Here is a 26,753-nt window from a genome sequence, read left to right as displayed (position 1 = left end):
TTACCCCAGCACTAGTCAATGCCCCTTAACCCAGCACTAGTCAATGCTCCTTTCCCCAGCACTAGTCAATGCCCCTTACCCCAGCACTAGTCAATGCCCCTTACCCCAGCACTAGTCAATGCCCCTTTCCCCAGCACGAGTCAATGCTCCTTACCCCAGCACTAGTCAATGCCCCTTACCCCAGCACTAGTCAATGCCCCTTACCCCAGCATTAGTCAATGCCCCTTTCCCCAGCACTAGTCAATGCCCCTTACCCCAGCACTAGTCAATGCTTCCTACCCCAGCACTAGTCAATGCTTCTTACCCCAGCTCTAGTCAATGCCCCTTACCCCAGCACTAGTCAATGCCCCTTACCCCAGCACTAGTCAATGCCGCTTACCCCAGCACTAGTCAATGCCCCTTACCCCAGCACTAGTCAATGCTCCTTACCCCAGCACTAGTCAATGCTCCTTACCCCAGCACTAGTCAATGCCCCTTACCCCAGCACCAGTCAATGCCCCTTACCCCAGCACTAGTCAATGCCCCTTACCCCAGCACTAGTCAGTGCCCCATACCCAGCACTAGTCAATGCCCCTTACCCCAGCACGAGTCAATGCCCCTTACCCCAGCACTAGTCAATGCCCCTTACCCCAGCACTAGTCAAGGCCCCTTCCCCCAGCACTAGTCAATGCCCCTTACCCCAGCACTAGTCAATGCTCCTTACCCCAGCACTAGTCAATGCCCCTTACCCCAGCACTAGTCAATGCTCCTTACCCCAGCATTAGTCAATGCCCCTTAGCTCAGCACTAGTCAATGCTCCTTACCCCAGCACTAGTCAATGCTTACCCCAGCACGAGTCAATGCCCCTTACCCCAGCAGTCGTTAGTGCCCCTTACCCCAGCACTAGTCAATGCTCCTTACCCCAGCAGTCGTTAGTGCCCCTTTCCCCAGCACTAGTCAATGCCCCTTACCAAAGCACTAGTCAATGCCCATTAGCCCAGCACCAGTCAATGCCCCTTTCCCCAGCACTAGTCAATGCTCCTTACCCCAGCACTAGTCAATGCTTACCCCAGCACTAGTCAATGCCCCTTACCCGAGCTGTCATTAGTGCCCCTTACCCCAGCACTAGTCAATGCTCCTTACCCCAGCAGTCGTTAGTGCCCCTTTCCCCAGCACTAGTCAATGCCCCTTACCACAGCACTAGTCAATGCCCCTTAGCCCAGCACCAGTCAATGCCCCTTTCCCCAGCACGTCAATGCTCCTTACCCCAGCACTAGTCAATGCCTCTTACCCCAGCACTAGTCAATGCCTCTTAACCCAGCACTAGTCAATGCCCCTTACCCCAGCACTAGTCAATGCCCCTTACCCCAGCACTAGTCAATGCCCCTTTCCCCAGCACGAGTCAATGCTCCTTACCCCAGCACTAGTCAATGCCCCTTACCGCAGCACTAGTCAATGCCCCTTACCCCAGCACTAGTCAATGCTCCTTTCCCCAGCAGTCGTTAGTGCCCCTTATCCCAGCACTAGTCAATGCCCCATACCCCAGCACTAGTCAATGCCCCTTACCCCAACACTAGTCAATGCCGCTTACCTCAGCACTAGTCAGTGCCCCATACCCAGCATTAGTCAATGCCCCTTACCCCAGCACTAGTCAATGCCCCTTACCCCAGCACTAGTCAATGCCCCTTACCCCAGCAGTAGTCAATGCCCCTTACCCCAGCACTAGTCAATGCTCCTTACCCCAGCACTAGTCAATGCTTGTTACCCCAGCTCTAGTCAATGCCCCTTACCCCAGCACTAGTCAATGCCCCTTACCCCAGCACTAGTCAGTGCCCCTTATCCCAGCAAGTCAATGCCCCTTACCCCAGCACTAGTCAATGCTCCTTACCCAGCACTAGTCAATGCCCCTTATCCCAGCAAGTCAATGCCCCTTACCCCAGCTCTAGTCAATGCCCCTTACCCCAGCACTAGTCAATGCACCTTACCCCAGCACTAGTCAATGCCCCTTCCCCCAGCACTAGTCAATGCCCCTTACCCCAGCACTAGTCAATGCTCCTTACCCCAGCACTAGTCAATGCTCCTTACCCCAGCACTAGTCAATGCCCCTTACCCCAGCACTAATCAATGCCCCTTCCCCCAGCACTAGTCAATGCCCCTTACCCCAGCACTAGTCAATGCCCCTTCCCCCAGCACTAGTCAATGCTCCTTACCCCAGCACTAGTCAATGCCCCTTCCCCCAGCACCAGTCAAGGCCCCTTACCCCAGCACTAGTCAATGCCCCTTACCCAGCACTGGTCAATGCTCCTTACCCCAGCACTAGTCAATGCCCCTTACCCCAGCACTAGTCAATGCTCCTTACCCCAGCATTAGTCAATGCCCCTTAGCTCAGCACTAGTCAATGCTCCTTACCCCAGCACTAGTCAATGCTCACCCCAGCACTAGTCAATGCCCCTTACCCCAGCAGTCGTTCGTGCCCCTTACCCCAGCACTAGTCAATGCTCCTTACCCCAGCAGTCGTTAGTGCCCCTTTCCCCAGCACTAGTCAATGCCCCTTACCACAGCAGTAGTCAATGCCCCTTAGCCCAGCAACAGTCAATGCCCCTTTCCCCAGCACTAGTCAATGCTCCTTACCCCAGCACTAGTCAATGCTTACCCCAGCACTAGTCAATGCCCCTTACCCCAGCAGTCGTTAGTGCCCCTTACCCCAGCACTAGTCAATGCTCCTTACCCCAGCAGTTGTTAGTGCCCCTTTCCCCAGCACTAGTCAATGCCCCTTACCCCAGCACTAGTCAAGGCCCCTTCCCCCAGCACTAGTCAATGCCCCTTACCCCAGCACTAGTCAATGCTCCTTACCCCAGCACTAGTCAATGTCCCTTACCCCAGCACTAGTCAATGCTCCTTACCCCAGCATTAGTCAATGCCCCTTAACTCAGCACTAGTCAATGCTCCTTACCCCAGCACTAGTCAATGCTTACCCCAGCACTAGTCAATGCCCCTTACCCCAGCAGTCGTTAGTGCCCCTTACCCCAGCACTAGTCAATGCTCCTTGCCCCAGCAGTCGTTAGTGCCCCTTTCCCCAGCACTAGTCAATGCCCCTTACCACAGCACGAGTCAATGCCCATTAGCCCAGCGCCAGTCAATGCCCCTTTCCCCAGCAATAGTCAATGCTCCTTACCCCAGCACTAGTCAATGCTTACCCCAGCACTAGTCAATGCCCCTTACCCCAGCAGTCGTTAGTGCCCCTTACCCCAGCACTAGTCAATGCTCCTTACCCCAGCAGTCGTTAGTGCCGCTTTCCCCAGCACTAGTCAATGCCCCTTACCACAGCACTAGTCAATGCCCCTTAGCCCAGCACCAGTCAATGCCCCTTTCCCCAGCACGTCAATGCTCCTTACCCCAGCACTAGTCAATGCCTCTTACCCCAGCACTAGTCAATGCCCCTTAACCCAGCACTAGTCAATGCTCCTTTCCCCAGCACTAGTCAATGCCCCTGACCCCAGCACTAGTCAATGCCCCTTACCCCAGCACTAGTCAATGCCCCTTTCCCCAGCACGAGTCAATGCCCCTTGCCCCAGCACTAGTCAATGCCCCTTACCCCAGCACTAGTCAATGCCCCTTACCCCAGCACTAGTCAATGCTCCTTTCCCCAGCAGTCGTTAGTGCCCCTTACCCCAGCACTAGTCAATGCCCCATACCCCAGCACTAGTCAATGCCCCTTACCCCAGCACTAGTCAATGCCCCTTACCTCAGCACTAGTCAGTGCCCCATACCCAGCATTAGTCAATGCCCCTTGCCCCAGCACTAGTCAATGCCCCTTACCCCAGCACTAGTCAATGCCCCTTACCCCAGCAGTAGTCAATGCCCCTTACCCCAGCACTAGTCAATGCTCCTTACCCCAGCACTAGTCAATGCTCCTTACCCCAGCACAAGTCAATGCCCCTTACCCCAGCATTAGTCAATGCCCCTTACCCCAGCACTAGTCAGTGCCCCTTATCCCAGCAAGTCAATGCCCCTTACCCCAGCACTAGTCAATGCTCCTTACCCAGCACTAGTCAATGCCCCTTATCCCAGCAAGTCAATGCTCCTTACCCCAGCACTAGTCAATGCCCCTTCCCCCAGCACTAGTCAATGCCCCTTAACCCAGCACTAGTCAATGCTCCTTACCTCAGCACTAGTCAATGCTCCTTACCCCAGCTCTAGTCAATGCCCCTTACCCCAGCACTAATCAATGCCCCTTCCCAAAGCACTAGTCAATGCCCCTTACCCCAGCACTAGTCAATGCCCCTTCCCCCAGCACTAGTCAATGCTCCTTACCCCAGCACTAGTCAATGCCCCTTCCCCCAGCACTAGTCAAGGCTCCTTACCCCAGCACTCGTCAATGCTTACCCCAGCACTAGTCAATGCCCCTTACCCCAGCAGTCGTTAGTGCCCCTTACCCCAGCATTAGTCAATGCTCCTTACCCCAGCAGTCGTTAGTGCCCCTTTACCCAGCACTAGTCAATGCCCCTTACCACAGCACTAGTCAATGCCCCTTAGCCCAGCACCAGTCAATGCCCCTTTCCCCAGCACGTCAATGCTCCTTACCCCAGCACTAGTCAATGCCTCTTACCCCAGCACTAGTCAATGCCCCTTAACCCAGCACTAGTCAATGCTCCTTTCCCCAGCACTAGTCAATGCCCCTTACCCCAGCACTAGTCAATGCCCCTTACCCCAGCACTAGTCAATGCCCCTTTCCCCAGCACGAGTCAATGCTCCTTACCCCAGCAGTCGTTAGTGCCCCTTTACCCAGCACTAGTCAATGCCCCTTACCACAGCACTAGTCAATGCCCCTTAGCCCAGCACCAGTCAATGCCACTTTCCCCAGCACGTCAATGCTCCTTACACCAGCACTAGTCAATGCCTCTTACCCCAGCACTAGTCAATGCCCCTTAACCCAGCACTAGTCAATGCTCCTTTCCCCAGCACTAGTCAATGCCCCTTACCCCAGCACTAGTCAATGCCCCTTACCCCAGCACTAGTCAATGCCCCTTTCCCCAGCACTAGTCAATGCCCCTTACCCCAGCACTAGTCAATGCCCCTTACCCCAGCACTAGTCAATGCCCCTTACCCCAGCACTAGTCAATGCCCCTTTCCCCAGCACTAGTCAATGCCCCTTACCTCAGCACGAGTCCATGCCCCTTACCCCAGCACTAGTCAATGCTTCCTACCCCAGCACTAGTCAATGCTTCTTACCCCAGCTCTAGTCAATGCCCCTTACCCCAGCACTCGTCAATGCCCCTTACCCCAGCACTAGTCAATGCCCCTTACCCCAGCACTAGTCAATGCTCCTTACCCCAGCACTAGTCAATGCTCCTTACCCCAGCACCAGTCAATGCCCCTTACCCCAGCACTAGTCAATGCCCCTTACCCCAGCACTAGTCAATGCCCCTTACCCCAGCACTAGTCAGTGCCCCATACCCAGCACTAGTCAATGCCCCTTACCCCAGCACTAGTCAATGCCCCTTACCCCAGCACTAGTCAATGCCCCTTACCCCAGCACTAGTCAAGGCCCCTTCCCCCAGCACTAGTCAATGCCCCTTACCCCAGCACTAGTCAATGCTCCTTACCCCAGCACTAGTCAATGCCCCTTACCCCAGCACTACTCAATGCTCCTTACCCCAGCACTAGTCAATGCCCCTTACCCCAGCACTAGTCAATGCCCCTTACCCCAGCACTAGTCAATGCTCCTTACCCCAGCACTAGTCAATGCTCCTTACCCCAGCACCAGTCAATGCCCCTTACCCCAGCACTAGTCAATGCCCCTTACCCCAGCACTAGTCAATGCCCCTTACCCCAGCACTAGTCAGTGCCCCATACCCAGCACTAGTCAATGCCCCTTACCCCAGCACTAGTCAATGCCCCTTACCCCAGCACTAGTCAATGCCCCTTACCCCAGCACTAGTCAAGGCCCCTTCCCCCAGCACTAGTCAATGCCCCTTACCCCAGCACTAGTCAATGCTCCTTACCCCAGCACTAGTCAATGCCCCTTACCCCAGCACTACTCAATGCTCCTTACCCCAGCATTAGTCAATGCCCCTGAGCTCAGCACTAGTCAATGCTCCTTACCCCAGCACTAGTCAATGCTTACCCCAGCACGAGTCAATGCCCCTTACCCCAGCAGTCGTTAGTGCCCCTTACCCCAGCACTAGTCAATGCTCCTTACCCCAGCAGTCGTTAGTGCCCCTTTCCCCAGCACTAGTCAATGCCCCTTACCACAGCACTAGTCAATGCCCATTAGCCCAGCACCAGTCAATGCCCCTTTCCCCAGCACTAGTCAATGCTCCTTACCCCAGCACTAGTCAATGCTTACCCCAGCACTAGTCAATGCCCCTTACCCCAGCTGTCGTTAGTGCCCCTTACCCCAGCACTAGTCAATGCTCCTTACCCCAGCAGTCGTTAGTGCCCCTTTCCCCAGCACTAGTCAATGCCCCTTACCACAGCACTAGTCAATGCCCCTTAGCCCAGCACCAGTCAATGCCCCTTTCCCCAGCACGTCAATGCTCCTTACCCCAGCACTAGTCAATGCCTCTTACCCCAGCACTAGTCAATGCCCCTTAACCCAGCACTAGTCAATGCTCCTTTCCCCAGCACTAGTCAATGCCCCTTACCCCAGCACTAGTCAATGCCCCTTACCCCAGCACTAGTCAATGCCCCTTTCCCCAGCACGAGTCAATGCTCCTTACCCCAGCACTAGTCAATGCCCCTTACCCCAGCACTAGTCAATGCCCCTTACCCCAGCATTAGTCAATGCCCCTTTCCCCAGCACTAGTCAATGCCCCTTACCCCAGCACTAGTCAATGCTTCCTACCCCAGCACTAGTCAATGCTTCTTACCCCAGCTCTAGTCAATGCCCCTTACCCCAGCACTAGTCAATGCCCCTTACCCCAGCACTAGTCAATGCCGCTTACCCCAGCACTAGAAAATGCCCCTTACCCCAGCACTAGTCAATGCTCCTTACCCCAGCACTAGTCAATGCTCCTTACCCCAGCACTAGTCAATGCCCCTTACCCCAGCACCAGTCAATGCCCCTTACCCCAGCACTAGTCAATGCCCCTTACCCCAGCACTAGTCAGTGCCCCATACCCAGCACTAGTCAATGCCCCTTACCCCAGCACGAGTCAATGCCCCTTACCCCAGCACTAGTCAATGCCCCTTACCCCAGCACTAGTCAAGGCCCCTTCCCCCAGCACTAGTCAATGCCCCTTACCCCAGCACTAGTCAATGCTCCTTACCCCAGCACTAGTCAATGCCCCTTACCCCAGCACTAGTCAATGCTCCTTACCCCAGCATTAGTCAATGCCCCTTAGCTCAGCACTAGTCAATGCTCCTTACCCCAGCACTAGTCAATGCTTACCCCAGCACGAGTCAATGCCCCTTACCCCAGCAGTCGTTAGTGCCCCTTACCCCAGCACTAGTCAATGCTCCTTACCCCAGCAGTCGTTAGTGCCCCTTTCCCCAGCACTAGTCAATGCCCCTTACCAAAGCACTAGTCAATGCCCATTAGCCCAGCACCAGTCAATGCCCCTTTCCCCAGCACTAGTCAATGCTCCTTACCCCAGCACTAGTCAATGCTTACCCCAGCACTAGTCAATGCCCCTTACCCCAGCTGTCATTAGTGCCCCTTACCCCAGCACTAGTCAATGCTCCTTACCACAGCAGTCGTTAGTGCCCCTTTCCCCAGCACTAGTCAATGCCCCTTACCACAGCACTAGTCAATGCCCCTTAGCCCAGCACCAGTCAATGCCCCTTTCCCCAGCACGTCAATGCTCCTTACCCCAGCACTAGTCAATGCCTCTTACCCCAGCACTAGTCAATGCCTCTTAACCCAGCACTAGTCAATGCCCCTTACCCCAGCACTAGTCAATGCCCCTTACCCCAGCACTAGTCAATGCCCCTTTCCCCAGCACGAGTCAATGCTCCTTACCCCAGCACTAGTCAATGCCCCTTACCGCAGCACTAGTCAATGCCCCTTACCCCAGCACTAGTCAATGCTCCTTTCCCCAGCAGTCGTTAGTGCCCCTTACCCCAGCACTAGTCAATGCCCCATACCCCAGCACTAGTCAATGCCCCTTACCCCAACACTAGTCAATGCCGCTTACCTCAGCACTAGTCAGTGCCCCATACCCAGCATTAGTCAATGCCCCTTACCCCAGCACTAGTCAATGCCCCTTACCCCAGCACTAGTCAATGCCCCTTACCCCAGCAGTAGTCAATGCCCCTTACCCCAGCACTAGTCAATGCTCCTTACCCCAGCACTAGTCAATGCTTGTTACCCCAGCTCTAGTCAATGCCCCTTACCCCAGCACTAGTCAATGCCCCTTACCCCAGCACTAGTCAGTGCCCCTTATCCCAGCAAGTCAATGCCCCTTACCCCAGCACTAGTCAATGCTCCTTACCCAGCACTAGTCAATGCCCCTTATCCCAGCAAGTCAATGCCCCTTACCCCAGCTCTAGTCAATGCCCCTTACCCCAGCACTAGTCAATGCACCTTACCCCAGCACTAGTCAATGCCCCTTCCCCCAGCACTAGTCAATGCCCCTTACCCCAGCACTAGTCAATGCTCCTTACCCCAGCACTAGTCAATGCTCCTTACCCCAGCACTAGTCAATGCCCCTTACCCCAGCACTAATCAATGCCCCTTCCCCCAGCACTAGTCAATGCCCCTTACCCCAGCACTAGTCAATGCCCCTTCCCCCAGCACTAGTCAATGCTCCTTACCCCAGCACTAGTCAATGCCCCTTCCCCCAGCACCAGTCAAGGCCCCTTACCCCAGCACTAGTCAATGCCCCTTACCCCAGCACTGGTCAATGCTCCTTACCCCAGCACTAGTCAATGCCCCTTACCCCAGCACTAGTCAATGCTCCTTACCCCAGCATTAGTCAATGCCCCTTAGCTCAGCACTAGTCAATGCTCCTTACCCCAGCACTAGTCAATGCTCACCCCAGCACTAGTCAATGCCCCTTACCCCAGCAGTCGTTCGTGCCCCTTACCCCAGCACTAGTCAATGCTCCTTACCCCAGCAGTCGTTAGAGCCCCTTTCCCCAGCACTAGTCAATGCCCCTTACCACAGCAGTAGTCAATGCCCCTTAGCCCAGCAACAGTCAATGCCCCTTTCCCCAGCAATAGTCAATGCTCCTTACCCCAGCACTAGTCAATGCTTACCCCAGCACTAGTCAATGCCCCTTACCCCAGCAGTCGTTAGTGCCCCTTACCCCAGCACTAGTCAATGCTCCTTACCCCAGCAGTTGTTAGTGCCCCTTTCCCCAGCACTAGTCAATGCCCCTTACCCCAGCACTAGTCAAGGCCCCTTCCCCCAGCACTAGTCAATGCCCCTTACCCCAGCACTAGTCAATGCTCCTTACCCCAGCACTAGTCAATGTCCCTTACCCCAGCACTAGTCAATGCTCCTTACCCCAGCATTAGTCAATGCCCCTTAACTCAGCACTAGTCAATGCTCCTTACCCCAGCACTAGTCAATGCTTACCCCAGCACTAGTCAATGCCCCTTACCCCAGCAGTCGTTAGTGCCCCTTACCCCAGCACTAGTCAATGCTCCTTGCCCCAGCAGTCGTTAGTGCCCCTTTCCCCAGCACTAGTCAATGCCCCTTACCACAGCACGAGTCAATGCCCATTAGCCCAGCGCCAGTCAATGCCCCTTTCCCCAGCACTAGTCAATGCTCCTTACCCCAGCACTAGTCAATGCTTACCCCAGCACTAGTCAATGCCCCTTACCCCAGCAGTCGTTAGTGCCCCTTACCCCAGCACTAGTCAATGCTCCTTACCCCAGCAGTCGTTAGTGCCGCTTTCCCCAGCACTAGTCAATGCCCCTTACCACAGCACTAGTCAATGCCCCTTAGCCCAGCACCAGTCAATGCCCCTTTCCCCAGCACGTCAATGCTCCTTACCCCAGCACTAGTCAATGCCTCTTACCCCAGCACTAGTCAATGCCCCTTAACCCAGCACTAGTCAATGCTCCTTTCCCCAGCACTAGTCAATGCCCCTGACCCCAGCACTAGTCAATGCCCCTTACCCCAGCACTAGTCAATGCCCCTTTCCCCAGCACGAGTCAATGCCCCTTGCCCCAGCACTAGTCAATGCCCCTTACCCCAGCACTAGTCAATGCCCCTTACCCCAGCACTAGTCAATGCTCCTTTCCCCAGCAGTCGTTAGTGCCCCTTACCCCAGCACTAGTCAATGCCCCATACCCCAGCACTAGTCAATGCCCCTTACCCCAGCACTAGTCAATGCCCCTTACCTCAGCACTAGTCAGTGCCCCATACCCAGCATTAGTCAATGCCCCTTGCCCCAGCACTAGTCAATGCCCCTTACCCCAGCACTAGTCAATGCCCCTTACCCCAGCAGTAGTCAATGCCCCTTACCCCAGCACTAGTCAATGCTCCTTACCCCAGCACTAGTCAATGCTCCTTACCCCAGCACAAGTCAATGCCCCTTACCCCAGCATTAGTCAATGCCCCTTACCCCAGCACTAGTCAGTGCCCCTTATCCCAGCAAGTCAATGCCCCTTACCCCAGCACTAGTCAATGCTCCTTACCCAGCACTAGTCAATGCCCCTTATCCCAGCAAGTCAATGCTCCTTACCCCAGCACGAGTCAATGCCCCTTCCCCCAGCACTAGTCAATGCCCCTTAACCCAGCACTAGTCAATGCTCCTTACCTCAGCACTAGTCAATGCTCCTTACCCCAGCTCTAGTCAATGCCCCTTACCCCAGCACTAATCAATGCCCCTTCCCAAAGCACTAGTCAATGCCCCTTACCCCAGCACTAGTCAATGCCCCTTCCCCCAGCACTAGTCAATGCTCCTTACCCCAGCACTAGTCAATGCCCCTTCCCCCAGCACTAGTCAAGGCTCCTTACCCCAGCACTCGTCAATGCTTACCCCAGCACTAGTCAATGCCCCTTACCCCAGCAGTCGTTAGTGCCCCTTACCCCAGCATTAGTCAATGCTCCTTACCCCAGCAGTCGTTAGTGCGCCTTTACCCAGCACCAGTCAATGCCCCTTACCACAGCACTAGTCAATGCCCCTTAGCGCAGCACCAGTCAATGCCCCTTTCCCCAGCACGTCAATGCTCCTTACCCCAGCACTAGTCAATGCCTCTTACCCCAGCACTAGTCAATGCCCCTTAACCCAGCACTAGTCAATGCTCCTTTCCCCAGCACTAGTCAATGCCCCTTACCCCAGCACTAGTCAATGCCCCTTACCCCAGCACTAGTCAATGCCCCTTTCCCCAGCACGAGTCAATGCTCCTTACCCCAGCAGTCGTTAGTGCCCCTTTACCCAGCACTAGTCAATGCCCCTTACCACAGCACTAGTCAATGCCCCTTAGCCCAGCACCAGTCAATGCCACTTTCCCCAGCACGTCAATGCTCCTTACACCAGCACTAGTCAATGCCTCTTACCCCAGCACTAGTCAATGCCCCTTAACCCAGCACTAGTCAATGCTCCTTTCCCCAGCACTAGTCAATGCCCCTTACCCCAGCACTAGTCAATGCCCCTTACCCCAGCACTAGTCAATGCCCCTTTCCCCAGCACTAGTCAATGCCCCTTACCCCAGCACTAGTCAATGCCCCTTACCCCAGCACTAGTCAATGCCCCTTACCCCAGCACTAGTCAATGCCCCTTTCCCCAGCACTAGTCAATGCCCCTTACCTCAGCACGAGTCCATGCCCCTTACCCCAGCACTAGTCAATGCTTCCTACCCCAGCACTAGTCAATGCTTCTTACCCCAGCTCTAGTCAATGCCCCTTACCCCAGCACTAGTCAATGCCCCTTACCCCAGCACTAGTCAATGCCCCTTACCCCAGCACTAGTCAATGCTCCTTACCCCAGCACTAGTCAATGCTCCTTACCCCAGCACCAGTCAATGCCCCTTACCCCAGCACTAGTCAATGCCCCTTACCCCAGCACTAGTCAATGCCCCTTACCCCAGCACTAGTCAGTGCCCCATACCCAGCACTAGTCAATGCCCCTTACCCCAGCACTAGTCAATGCCCCTTACCCCAGCACTAGTCAATGCCCCTTACCCCAGCACTAGTCAAGGCCCCTTCCCCCAGCACTAGTCAATGCCCCTTACCCCAGCACTAGTCAATGCTCCTTACCCCAGCACTAGTCAATGCCCCTTACCCCAGCACTACTCAATGCTCCTTACCCCAGCATTAGTCAATGCCCCTTAGCTCAGCACTAGTCAATGCTCCTTACCCCAGCACTAGTCAATGCTTACCCCAGCACGAGTCAATGCCCCTTACCCCAGCAGTCGTTAGTGCCCCTTACCCCAGCACTAGTCAATGCTCCTTACCCCAGCAGTCGTTAGTGCCCCTTTCCCCAGCACTAGTCAATGCCCCTTACCACAGCACTAGTCAATGCCCATTAGCCCAGCACCAGTCAATGCCCCTTTCCCCAGCACTAGTCAATGCTCCTTACCCCAGCACTAGTCAATGCTTACCCCAGCACTAGTCAATGCCCCTTACCCCAGCTGTCGTTAGTGCCCCTTACCCCAGCACTAGTCAATGCTCCTTACCCCAGCAGTCGTTAGTGCCCCTTTCCCCAGCACTAGTCAATGCCCCTTACCACAGCACTAGTCAATGCCACTTAGCCCAGCACCAGTCAATGCCCCTTTCCCCAGCACGTCAATGCTCCTTACCCCAGCACTAGTCAATGCCTCTTACCCCAGCACTAGTCAATGCCCCTTAACCCAGCACTAGTCAATGCTCCTTTCCCCAGCACTAGTCAATGCCCCTTACCCCAGCACTAGTCAATGCCCCTTACCCCAGCACTAGTCAATGCCCCTTTCCCCAGCACGAGTCAATGCTCCTTACCCCAGCACTAGTCAATGCCCCTTACCCCAGCACTAGTCAATGCCCCTTACCCCAGCACTGGTCAATGCTCCTTTCCCCAGCAGTCGTTAGTGCCCCTTACCCCAGCACTAGTCAATGCCCCATACCCCAGCACTAGTCAATGCCCCTTACCCCAACACTAGTCAATGCCCCTTACCTCAGCACTAGTCAGTGCCCCATACCCAGCATTAGTCAATGCCCCTTACCCCAGCACTAGTCAATGCCCCTTACCCCAGCACTAGTCAATGCCCCTTACCCCAGCAGTAGTCAATGCCCCTTACCCCAGCACTAGTCAATGCTCCTTACCCCAGCACAAGTCAATGCTTGTTACCCCAGCTCTAGTCAATGCCCCTTACCCCAGCACTAGTCAATGCCCCTTACCCCAGCACTAGTCAGTGCCCCTTATCCAAGCAAGTCAATGCCCCTTACCCCAGCACTAGTCAATGCTCCTTACCCAGCACGAGTCAATGCCCCTTATCCCAGCAAGTCAATGCCCCTTACCCCAGCACTAGTCAATGCCCCTTACCCCAGCACTAGTCAATGCACCTTACCCCAGCACTCGTCAATGCCCCTTCCCCCAGCACTAGTCAATGCTCCTTACCCCAGCACTAGTCAATGCCCCTTCCCCCAGCACTAGTCAATGCCCCTTACCCCAGCACTAGTCAATGCTCCTTACCCCAGCACTAGTCAATGCTCCTTACCCCAGCACTAGTCAATGCCCCTTACCCCAGCACTAATCAATGCCCCTTCCCCCAGCACTAGTCAATGCCCCTTACCCCAGCACTAGTCAATGCCCCTTCCCCCAGCACTAGTCAATGCTCCTTACCCCAGCACGAGTCAATGCCCCTTCCCCCAGCACCAGTCAAGGCCCCTTACCCCAGCAATAGTCAATGCCCCTTACCCCAGCACTAGTCAATGCTCCTTACCCCAGCACTAGTCAATGCCCCTTACCCCAGCACTAGTCAATGCTCCTTACCCCAGCATTAGTCAATGCCCCTTAGCTCAGCACTAGTCAATGCTCCTTACCCCAGCACTAGTCAATGCTCACCACAGCACTAGTCAATGCCCCTTACCCCAGCAGTCGTTAGTGCCCCTTACCCCAGCACTAGTCAATGCTCCTTACCCCAGCAGTCGTTAGTGCCCCTTTCCCCAGCACTAGTCAATGCCCCTTACCACAGCAGTAGTCAATGCCCCTTAGCCCAGCAAGTCAATGCCCCTTTCCCCAGCACTAGTCAATGCTCCTTACCCCAGCACTAGTCAATGCTTACCCCAGCACTAGTCAATGCCCCTTACCCCAGCAGTCGTTAGTGCCCCTTACCCCAGCACTAGTCAATGCTCCTTACCCCAGCAGTTGTTAGTGCCCCTTTCCCCAGCACTAGTCAATGCCCCTTACCCCAGCACTAGTCAAGGCCCCTTCCCCCAGCACTAGTCAATGCCCCTTACCCCAGCACTAGTCAATGCTCCATACCCCAGCACTAGTCAATGCCCCTTACCCCAGCACTAGTCAATGCTCCTTACCCCAGCATTAGTCAATGCCCCTTACCTCAGCACTAGTCAATGCTCCTTACCCCAGCACTAGTCAATGCTTACCCCAGCACTAGTCAATGCCCCTTACCCCAGCAGTCGTTAGTGCCCCTTACCCCAGCACTAGTCAATGCTCCTTACCCCAGCAGTCGTTAGTGCCCCTTTCCCCAGCACTAGTCAATGCCCCTTACCACAGCACTAGTCAATGCCCCTGAGCCCAGCACCAGTCAATGCCCCTTTCCCCAGCACGTCAATGCTCCTTACCCCAGCACTAGTCAATGCCTCTTACCCCAGCACTAGTCAATGCCCCTTAACCCAGCACTAGTCAATGCTCCTTTCCCCAGCACTAGTCAATGCCCCTTATCCCAGCACTAGTCAATGCCCGTTTCCCCAGCACGAGTCAATGCTCCTTACCCCAGCACTAGTCAATGCCCCTTACCCCAGCACTAGTCAATGCCCCTTACCCCAGCACTCGTCAATGCTCCTTTCCCCAGCAGTCGTTAGTGCCCCTTACCCCAGCACTAGTCAATGCCCCATACCCCAGCACTAGTCAATGCCCCTTACCCCAGCACTAGTCAATGCCCCTTACCTCAGCACTAGTCAGTGCCCCATACCCAGCATTAGTCAATGCCTCTTGCCCCAGCACTAGTCAATGCCCCTTACCCCAGCACTAGTCAATGCCCCTTACCCCAGCAGTAGTCAATGCCCCTTACCCCAGCACTAGTCAATGCTCCTTACCCCAGCACTAGTCAATGCTCGTTACCCCAGCACAAGTCAATGCCCCTCACCCCAGCACTAGTCAATGCCCCTTACCCCAGCACTAGTCAGTGCCCCTTATCCCAGCAAGTCAATGCCCCTTACCCCAGCACTAGTCAATGCTCCTTACCCAGCACTAGTCAATGCCCCTTATCGCAGCAAGTCAATGCCCCTTACCCCAGCACTAGTCAATGCCCCTTACCCCAGCACTAGTCAATGCACCTTACCCCAGCACTAGTCAATGCCCCTTAACCCAGCACTAGTCAATGCTCCTTACCCCAGCACTAGTCAATGCTCCTTACCCCAGCACTAGTCTATGCCCCTTACCACAGCACTAATCAATGCCCCTTCCCCCAGCACTAGTCAATGCCCCTTACCCCAGCACTAGTCAATGCCCCTTCCCCCAGCACTAGTCCATGCTCCTTACCCCAGCACTAGTCAATGCCCCTTACCACAGCACTAGTCAATGCCCCTTAGCCCAGCACCAGTCAATGCCCCTTTCCCCAGCACGTCAATGCTCCTTACCCCAGCACTAGTCAATGCCTCTTACCCCAGCACTAGTCAATGCCCCTTAACCCAGCACTAGTCAATGCTCCTTTCCCCAGCACTAGTCAATGCCCCTTACCCCAGCACTAGTCAATGCCCCTTACCCCAGCACTAGTCAATGCCCCTTTCCCCAGCACGAGTCAATGCTCCTTACCCCAGCACTAGTCAATGCCCCTTACCCCAGCACTAGTCAATGCCCCTTACCCCAGCACTAGTCAATGCTCCTTTCCCCAGCAGTCGTTAGTGCCCCTTACCCCAGCACTAGTCAATGCCCCATACCCCAGCACTAGTCAATGCCCCTTACCCCAACACTAGTCAATGCCCCTTACCTCAGCACTAGTCAGTGCCCCATACCCAGCATTAGTCAATGCCCCTTACCCCAGCACTAGTCAATGCCCCTTACCCCAGCACTAGTCAATGCCCCTTACCCCAGCAGTAGTCAATGCCCCTTACCCCAGCACTAGTCAATGCTCCTTATCCCAGCACAAGTCAATGCTTGTTACCCCAGCTCTAGTCAATGCCCCTTACCCCAGCACTAGTCAATGCCCCTTACCCCAGCACTAGTCAGTGCCCCTTATCCAAGCAAGTCAATGCCCCTTACCCCAGCACTAGTCAATGCTCCTTACCCAGCACTAGTCAATGCCCCTTATCCCAGCAAGTCAATGCCCCTTACCCCAGCACTAGTCAATGCCCCTTACCCCAGCACTAGTCAATGCACCTTACCCCAGCACTAGTCAATGCCCCTTCCCCCAGCACTAGTCAATGCTCCTTACCCCAGCACTAGTCAATGCCCCTTCCCCCAGCACTAGTCAATGCCCCTTACCCCAGCACTAGTCAATGCTCCTTACCCCAGCACTAGTCAATGCTCCTTACCCCAGCACTAGTCAATGCCCCTTACCCCAGCACTAATCAATGCCCCTTCCCCCAGCACTAGTCAATGCCCCTTACCCCAGCACTAGTCAATGCCCCTTCCCCCAGCACTAGTCAATGCTCCTTACCCCAGCACGAGTCAATGCCCCTTCCCCCAGCACCAGTCAAGGCCCCTTACCCCAGCAATAGTCAATGCCCCTTACCCCAGCACTAGTCAATGCTCCTTACCCCAGCACTAGTCAATGCCCCTTACCCCAGCACTAGTCAATGCTCCTTACCCCAGCATTAGTCAATGCTCACCACAGCACTAGTCAATGCCCCTTACCCCAGCAGTCGTTAGTGCCCCTTACCCCAGCACTAGTCAATGCTCCTTACCCCAGCAGTCGTTAGTGCCCCTTTCCCCAGCACTAGTCAATGCCCCTTACCACAGCAGTAGTCAATGCCCCTTAGCCCAGCAAGTCAATGCCCCTTTCCCCAGCACTAGTCAATGCTCCTTACCCCAGCACTAGTCAATGCTTACCCCAGCACTAGTCAATGCCCCTTACCCCAGCAGTCGTTAGTGCCCCTTACCCCAGCACTAGTCAATGCTCCTTACCCCAGCAGTTGTTAGTGCCCCTTTCCCCAGCACTAGTCAATGCCCCTTACCCCAGCACTAGTCAAGGCCCCTTCCCCCAGCACTAGTCAATGCCCCTTACCCCAGCACTAGTCAATGCTCCATACCCCAGCACTAGTCAATGCCCCTTACCCCAGCACTAGTCAATGCTCCTTACCCCAGCATTAGTCAATGCCCCTTACCTCAGCACTAGTCAATGCTCCTTACCCCAGCACTAGTCAATGCTTACCCCAGCACTAGTCAATGCCCCTTACCCCAGCAGTCGTTAGTGCCCCTTACCCCAGCACTAGTCAATGCTCCTTACCCCAGCAGTCGTTAGTGCCCCTTTCCCCAGCACTAGTCAATGCCCCTTACCACAGCACTAGTCAATGCCCCTGAGCCCAGCACCAGTCAATGCCCCTTTCCCCAGCACGTCAATGCTCCTTACCCCAGCACTAGTCAATGCCTCTTACCCCAGCACTAGTCAATGCCCCTTAACCCAGCACTAGTCAATGCTCCTTGCCCCAGCACTAGTCAATGCCCCTTATCCCAGCACTAGTCAATGCCCGTTTCCCCAGCACGAGTCAATGCTCCTTACCCCAGCACTAGTCAATGCCCCTTACCCCAGCACTAGTCAATGCCCCTTACCCCAGCACTCGTCAATGCTCCTTTCCCCAGCAGTCGTTAGTGCCCCTTACCCCAGCACTAGTCAATGCCCCATACCCCAGCACTAGTCAATGCCCCTTACCCCAGCACTAGTCAATGCCCCTTACCTCAGCACTAGTCAGTGCCCCATACCCAGCATTAGTCAATGCCTCTTGCCCCAGCACTAGTCAATGCCCCTTACCCCAGCACTAGTCAATGCCCCTTACCCCAGCAGTAGTCAATGCCCCTTACCCCAGCACTAGTCAATGCTCCTTACCCCAGCACTAGTCAATGCTCGTTACCCCAGCACAAGTCAATGCCCCTCACCCCAGCACTAGTCAATGCCCCTTACCCCAGCACTAGTCAGTGCCCCTTATCCCAGCAAGTCAATGCCCCTTACCCCAGCACTAGTCAATGCTCCTTACCCAGCACTAGTCAATGCCCCTTATCGCAGCAAGTCAATGCCCCTTACCCCAGCACTAGTCAATGCCCCTTACCCCAGCACTAGTCAATGCACCTTACCCCAGCACTAGTCAATGCCCCTTAACCCAGCACTAGTCAATGCTCCTTACCCCAGCACTAGTCAATGCTCCTTACCCCAGCACTAGTCTATGCCCCTTACCACAGCACTAATCAATGCCCCTTCCCCCAGCACTAGTCAATGCCCCTTACCCCAGCACTAGTCAATGCCCCTTCCCCCAGCACTAGTCCATGCTCCTTACCCCAGCACTAGTCAATGCCCCTTACCACAGCACTAGTCAATGCCCCTTAGCCCAGCACCAGTCAATGCCCCTTTCCCCAGCACGTCAATGCTCCTTACCCCAGCACTAGTCAATGCCTCTTACCCCAGCACTAGTCAATGCCCCTTAACCCAGCACTAGTCAATGCTCCTTTCCCCAGCACTAGTCAATGCCCCTTACCCCAGCACTAGTCAATGCCCCTTACCCCAGCACTAGTCAATGCCCCTTTCCCCAGCACGAGTCAATGCTCCTTACCCCAGCACTAGTCAATGCCCCTTACCCCAGCACTAGTCAATGCCCCTTACCCCAGCACTAGTCAATGCTCCTTTCCCCAGCAGTCGTTAGTGCCCCTTACCCCAGCACTAGTCAATGCCCCATACCCCAGCACTAGTCAATGCCCCTTACCCCAACACTAGTCAATGCCCCTTACCTCAGCACTAGTCAGTGCCCCATACCCAGCATTAGTCAATGCCCCTTACCCCAGCACTAGTCAATGCCCCTTACCCCAGCACTAGTCAATGCCCCTTACCCCAGCAGTAGTCAATGCCCCTTACCCCAGCACTAGTCAATGCTCCTTATCCCAGCACAAGTCAATGCTTGTTACCCCAGCTCTAGTCAATGCCCCTTACCCCAGCACTAGTCAATGCCCCTTACCCCAGCACTAGTCAGTGCCCCTTATCCAAGCAAGTCAATGCCCCTTACCCCAGCACTAGTCAATGCTCCTTACCCAGCACTAGTCAATGCCCCTTATCCCAGCAAGTCAATGCCCCTTACCCCAGCACTAGTCAATGCCCCTTACCCCAGCACTAGTCAATGCACCTTACCCCAGCACTAGTCAATGCCCCTTCCCCCAGCACTAGTCAATGCTCCTTACCCCAGCACTAGTCAATGCCCCTTCCCCCAGCACTAGTCAATGCCCCTTACCCCAGCACTAGTCAATGCTCCTTACCCCAGCACTAGTCAATGCTCCTTACCCCAGCACTAGTCAATGCCCCTTACCCCAGCACTAATCAATGCCCCTTCCCCCAGCACTAGTCAATGCCCCTTACCCCAGCACTAGTCAATGCCCCTTCCCCCAGCACTAGTCAATGCTCCTTACCCCAGCACGAGTCAATGCCCCTTCCCCCAGCACCAGTCAAGGCCCCTTACCCCAGCAATAGTCAATGCCCCTTACCCCAGCACTAGTCAATGCTCCTTACCCCAGCACTAGTCAATGCCCCTTACCCCAGCACTAGTCAATGCTCCTTACCCCAGCATTAGTCAATGCTCACCACAGCACTAGTCAATGCCCCTTACCCCAGCAGTCGTTAGTGCCCCTTACCCCAGCACTAGTCAATGCTCCTTACCCCAGCAGTCGTCAATGCTCACCACAGCACTAGTCAATGCCCCTTACCCCAGCAGTCGTTAGTGCCCCTTACCCCAGCACTAGTCAATGCTCCTTACCCCAGCAGTCGTTAGTGCCCCTTTCCCCAGCACTAGTCAATGCCCCTTACCCCAGCACTAGTCAAGGCCCCTTCCCCCAGCACTAGTCAATGCCCCTTACCCCAGCACTAGTCAATGCTCCATACCCCAGCACTAGTCAATGCCCCTTACCCCAGCACTAGTCAATGCTCCTTACCCCAGCATTAGTCAATGCCCCTTACCTCAGCACTAGTCAATGCTCCTTACCCCAGCACTAGTCAATGCTTACCCCAGCACTAGTCAATGCCCCTTACCCCAGCAGTCGTTAGTGCCCCTTACCCCAGCACTGGTCAATGCTGCTTACCCCAGCAGTCGTTAGTGCCCCTTTCCCCAGCACTAGTCAATGCCCCTTACCACAGCACTAGTCAATGCCCATTAGCCCAGCACCAGTCAATGCCCCTTTCCCCAGCACTAGTCAATGCTCCTTACCCCAGCACTAGTCAATGCTTACCCCAGCACTAGTCAATGCCCCTTACCCCAGCAGTCGTTAGTGCCCCTTACCCCAGCACTAGTCAATGCTCCTTACCCCAGCAGTCGTTAGTGCCCCTTTCCCCAGCACTAGTCAATGCCCCTTACCACAGCACTAGTCAATGCCCCTGAGCCCAGCACCAGTCAATGCCCCTTTCCCCAGCACGTCAATGCTCCTTACCCCAGCACTAGTCAATGCCTCTTACCCCAGCACTAGTCAATGCCCCTTAACCCAGCACTAGTCAATGCTCCTTTCCCCAGCACTAGTCAATGCCCCTTATCCCAGCACTAGTCAATGCCCGTTTCCCCAGCACGAGTCAATGCTCCTTACCCCAGCACTAGTCAATGCCCCTTACCCCAGCACTAGTCAATGCCCCTTACCCCAGCACTAGTCAATGCTCCTTTCCCCAGCAGTCGTTAGTGCCCCTTACCCCAGCACTAGTCAATGCCCCATACCCCAGCACTAGTCAATGCCCCTTACCCCAGCACTAGTCAATGCCCCTTACCTCAGCACTAGTCAGTGCCCCATACCCAGCATTAGTCAATGCCTCTTGCCCCAGCACTAGTCAATGCCCCTTACCCCAGCACTAGTCAATGCCCCTTACCCCAGCAGTAGTCAATGCCCCTTACCCCAGCACTAGTCAATGCTCCTTACCCCAGCACTAGTCAATGCTCGTTACCCCAGCACAAGTCAATGCCCCTCACCCCAGCACTAGTCAATGCCCCTTACCCCAGCACTAGTCAGTGCCCCTTATCCCAGCAAGTCAATGCCCCTTACCCCAGCACTAGTCAATGCTCCTTACCCAGCACTAGTCAATGCCCCTTATCGCAGCAAGTCAATGCCCCTTACCCCAGCACTAGTCAATGCCCCTTACCCCAGCACTAGTCAATGCACCTTACCCCAGCACTAGTCAATGCCCCTTAACCCAGCACTAGTCAATGCTCCTTACCCCAGCACTAGTCAATGCTCCTTACCCCAGCACTAGTCTATGCCCCTTACCACAGCACTAATCAATGCCCCTTCCCCCAGCACTAGTCAATGCCCCTTACCCCAGCACTAGTCAATGCCCCTTCCCCCAGCACTAGTCAATGCTCCTTACCCCAGCACTAGTCAATGCCCCTTCCCCCAGCACGAGTCAAGGCTCCTTACCCCAGCACTAGTCAATGCTTACCCCAGCACTAGTCAATGCCCCTTACCCCAGCAGTCGTTAGTGCCCCTTACCCCAGCACTAGTCAATGCTCCTTACCCCAGCAGTCGTTAGTGCCCCTTTACCCAGCACAAGTCAATGCCCCTTACCACAGCACTAGTCAATGCCCCTTAGCCCAGCACCAGTCAATGGCCCTTTCCCCAGCACGTCAATGCTCCTTACCCCAGCACTAGTCAATGCCTCTTACCCCAGCACGAGTCAATGCCCCTTAACCCAGCACTAGTCAATGCTCCTTTCCCCAGCACTAGTCAATGCCCCTTACCCCAGCACTAGTCAATGCCCCTTACCCCAGCACTAGTCAATGCCCCTTTCCCCAGCACGAGTCAATGCTCCTTACCCCAGCACTAGTCAATGCCCCTTACCCCAGCACTAGTCAATGCTCCTTTCCCAGCAGTCGTTAGTGCCCCTTACCCCAGCACTAGTCAATGCCCCATACCCCAGCACTAGTCAATGCCCCTTACCCCAGCACTCGTCAATGCCCCTTACCTCAGCACTAGTCAGTGCCCCATACCCAGCATTAGTCAATGCCCCTTACCCCAGCACTAGTCAATGCCCCTTACCCCAGCACTAGTCAATGCCCCTTACCCCAGCAGTAGTCAATGCCCCTTTCCCCAGCACTAGTCAATGCCCCTTACCACAGCACTAGTCAATGCCCCTTACCCCAGCACTAGTCAGTGCCCCTTTCCCCAGCACTAGTCAATGCCCCTTACCCCAGCACTAGTCAATGCTCCTTACCCCAGCACTAGTCAATGTCCCTTACCCCAGCAATAGTCCATGCCCCTTACCCCAGCACTAGTCAATGCTCCTTACCCCAGCACTAGTCCATGCCCCTTACCCCAGCACTAGTCAATGCCCCTTACCCCAGCACTAGTCAATGCTCCTTAACCCAGCACTAGTCAATGCCCCTTACCCCAGCACTAGTCAATGCTCCTTACCCCAGCACTAGTCAATGCCCCTTACCCCAGCACTAGTCAATGTCCCTTACCCCAGCAATAGTCCATGCCCCTTACCCCAGCACTAGTCCATGCCCCTTACCCGAGCACTAGTCAATGCCCCTTACCCCAGCACTAGTCAATGCCCCTTACCCCAGCAAGTCAATGCTTCTTACCCCAGCACTAGTCAATGCTCCTTACCCCAGCACTAGTCAATGCCCCTTACCCCAGCACTAGTCAATGCCCCTTACCCCCGCACTAGTCAATGCCCCTTACCCCAGCACTAGTCAATGCCCCTTACCCCAGCACTAGTCAATGCCCCTTACCCCAGCACTAGTCCATGCCCCTTACCACAGCACTAGTCCATGCCCCTTACCCCAGCACTAGTCAATGCCCCTTACCCCAGCACTAGTCAATGCCCCTTGCCCCAGCACTAGTCCATGCCCCTTACCCCAGCACTAGTCAATGCTCCTTACCGCAGCACTAGTCAATGCCCCTTTCCCCAGCACTAGTCAATGCCCCTTCCCCCAGCACTAGTCCATGCCCCTTACCCCAGCACTAGTCAATGCCCCTTACCCCAGCACTTGTCAATGCCCCTTACCCCAGCACTAGTCAATGCCCCTTACCCCAGCACTAGTCAATGCTCCTTACCCCAGCACTAGTCAATGCTCCTTACCCCAGCACTGGTCAATGCCTCTTACCCCAGCACTAGTCAATGCCCCTTACCCCAGCACTAGTCAATGCCCCTTACCCCAGCACTAGTCAATGCCCCTTACCCCAGCACTAGTCAATGCCCCTTACCGCAGGACTAGTCAATGCCCCTTAGCCCAGCACTAGTCAGTGCCCCATACCCCAGCACTAGTCAATGCCCCTTACCCCAGCACTAGTCAATGCCCCTTACCCCAGCACTAGTCAATGCCCCTTACCCCAGCACTAGTCAATGCCCCTTACCCCAGCACTAGTCAAGGCCCCTTACCCCAGCACTAGTCAATGCCCCTTACCCCAGCACTAGTCAATGCCCCTTACCCCAGCAATAGTCAATGCCCCTTACCCCAGCACTAGTCAATGCCCCTTACCCCAGCACTAGTCAATGCTCCTTACCCCAGCACTAGTCAATGCCCCTTACCCTAGCACTCGTCAATGCTCCTTACCCCAGCACTCGTCAATGCTCCTTACCCCAGCACTAGTCAATGCCCCTTACCCCAGCACTAGTCAATGCTCCTTACCCCAGCACTAGTCAATGCCCCTTACCCCAGCACTAGTCAATGCCCCTTACCCCAGCAAGTCAATGCCCCTTACCCCAGCACTAGTCAATGCCCCTTACCCCAGCACTAGTCAATGCTCCTTACCCCAGCACTAGTCAATGCCCCTTACCCTAGCACTAGTCAATGCTCCTTACCCCAGCACTAGTCAATGCTCCTTACCCCAGCACTAGTCAATGCCCCTTTCCCCAGCACTAGTCAATGCCCCTTACCCCAGCACTCGTCAATGCCCCTTACCCCAGCAATAGTCAATGCCCCTTACCCCAGCACTAGTCAATGCCCCTTACCCCAGCACTAGTCAATGCTCCTTACCCCAGCACTAGTCAATGCTCCTTACCCCAGCACTAGTCAATGCTCCTTTCCCCAGCACTAGTCAATGCCCCTTACCCCAGCACTAGTCAATGCCCCTTACCCCAGCACTAGTCAATGCTCTATACCCTAGCACTAGTCAATGCCCCATACCCCAGCACTAGTCAATGCCCCTTACCCCAGCACTAGTCAATGCTCTATACCCTAGCATGAGTCAGCACTTTTAGGAGGAAATTCAGAAAATGTTGATATATTTTCAAAAGAGAACTCCTCCATCTTTTGTGGCTGATGAAGGGGTTTTCATTCAGATGACAGTTGTTGATACGTACTGAGGTGTAGGCTCGTCCACACATGCTGCAGCAGTAGGCTTTAGTGTGTTTAACCGTGTGTGTAGAGAGGTGGATTTGCAGCGAGGCGGAGTCTGAGTACGCTCTGTAGCAGTTCGGACATTTGTACGGCTTGTCTTTGTTGTGCTGTCGTTGATGTGACTGAAAAAACAATAGGAACAATGAAAGAATGAACTTACATTTCACGTCCTCAGCACATCCCAAAGTGCTTCACTGCCAGTGAGTTATTTTTGAAGTGTAGTTACTTTTGTTCTGTGGCCAAACAAGGCAGCAAATTTGAGAACACCAAGGTACCACAAAAAAACAAATGAAGTGAATGAGCATGTTCTGGTGGCGTTGGCTGAGAGAAGAGTGTTGACCTGGACACTGGGAGAACTAACTGCTCTTCTTCAAAAACGTGCCTTGGGACTTTCTACGTCTACCTGACCGGGCAGACTGGGCTTTGGTTCAACGGTGGAAGACTGTCGAGTTCTCCCAACTGAGCCAAGCTAACATCTGAGAAAAGACCGACTGGCCCATCAATCCCCCTCCATCCACAAATCATCTCATCATAGTTTCTACTCAACCTGTTTCGTTTCCTGAGGGAAAGTTCTGATGATTGACTCCTGCCTGAAACATTAATCTGGCTTTTCGCTTTCTGATGCTGACTGACCTGCCACGCATATCCAGCATTTCTGTTTTTACTTGTGTATATAAATACTCCCCAGTCCTCAAAATTAATAAGGAATAACTCCAGAATATTCACCCACCCTCACATCTTGCCTGGCACTTCCACAGACAGCATTCTCCCTCCTCCCCCAATCAGTACTGGAGCCACTGTGACAGTATATGTCCATACCTAACCCCACAATCTCCATTGTGTGCAGTTTTGGTCGCCTTATCTGAGGAAGGATGTTCTTGCCATGGAGGGAGTGCAGCGAAGATTCAACAGACTGATACCTGGGATGGCAGGAATGGCGTATGAGGAGAGATTGGGTCGATTGGGCTTATACTCGCTGGAGTTTAGAAGAATGAGAGAGGATCTCATTGAAACTTATAAAATTCTAACAGGACTAGTCTAAAGATAAGGGGTAAGCCATTTAGGACAGAGATGAGGAGGAATTTCTTCACCCAGAGAGTGGTGAACCTGTGGAATTCTCTACCACAGAAGGCAGTTGAGGCCAATTCATTAAATATATTGAAGAAGGAGTTAGATCTATTTCTTAAGGCTAAAGGGATCAAGGGATATGGGGAGAAGGCAGGGACAGGGTACTGAATTTGGATGATCAGCCATGATCTCATTGAATGGTGGAGCAGGCTCAAGGGGCCGAATGGCCTGCTCCTATCTTCTATGTTTCTATGTTTCTATACCCAACTAGATACTTATCGAGCTTCTTTACGTCAGAATTAAGTGACTCTGCTCAAAGTGCTTTGGCTCAGAGTATGTCCCACATCTGTTCTGCTGTGGAGGAAAATATTTCTTCCGATTTGCAATCTCACTTGAGGCTTGTTAATCTTTCTGGAAGAATTTGAGTCCTTTGGCTAGGCCAGAGAATGGTCCAGAAAATGAGTCAATCTGTTGCTGTGCCTACCTGTTTAATACTTCACAAAAATGAAACAGATGGACCTCAGATCTTAGTGAGGCCAGTACCAGGGTAAGATGACCTCGCTTTCTCTGGGTACATTTAGGCCCTTCCATTGGTGCACATCTATCCTTCCCCTTCACCCTTCTTTTGTGGTCCTTCACCCTCTGCGCTAGTCATTGTTCATCAGGTCAAAGGGCAGGAGGACATCTGCTGATGTCACGGTATAATCGGCCTACGGTGACTTACTGCCCACATCCCCCCCCCCCCACCGTGTGGGGAAGCATCTGGCCTCAGCATGGAGCCTCGTCCCTGGGATTTCTATTTAACCAGAGACTCTTGCCGAGAAGGCCCATAGCGAAGGACACCAGCAAGGTTCAGAGAGTAGGAGAGAAGCTGAGGTAAAGCAAGAAGTCATGGTCAGGTTTGGGCCAGCTTGGGTTTTAAATGCCTGTAGACTGCAGTAGGAATGGAAGACAGTGGAGTTCTACAGTTTTCAGGTTCTGGAAACGGATGAAAGAAGCTCGTCTGATGAGTGATCGCTCTCTCACCTCTAACCCCAAAACTCTTGCTTTACTTTACAACCTTTCTCTCTCTCTCTGTTCTATTGATACTATTATGATTGTTTCTCTTCTGAAGCTTCCTTTCTTATTCTTCCTAAAT

At 54.2% G+C, this 26,753-nt stretch overlaps 1 protein-coding gene across 2 annotated transcripts in view; it reads right to left on the bottom strand.

The window, feature by feature from the left end:
* LOC147100540 (zinc finger protein 362-like) overlaps positions 1 to 26,753 on the bottom strand; it is a 109,118-nt gene that overhangs the window by 38,729 nt on the left and 43,636 nt on the right. For both annotated transcript variants that reach the window (XM_085966890.1, XM_085966891.1), the window contains one exon: positions 24,511 to 24,669. In XM_085966890.1, coding sequence (XP_085823016.1) covers positions 24,511 to 24,669 — 159 coding nt within the window. The remainder of the gene's footprint in view (positions 1 to 24,510; positions 24,670 to 26,753) is intronic.

Source organism: Somniosus microcephalus, chromosome 25, assembly GCF_052327205.1.
Source record: "Somniosus microcephalus isolate GS21.2 chromosome 25, FLI_Smic_1.0, whole genome shotgun sequence".
NCBI classification, from domain to species: Eukaryota; Metazoa; Chordata; class Chondrichthyes; order Squaliformes; family Somniosidae; genus Somniosus; species Somniosus microcephalus.
This window is presented reverse-complemented; position numbering and strand designations above follow the sequence as displayed.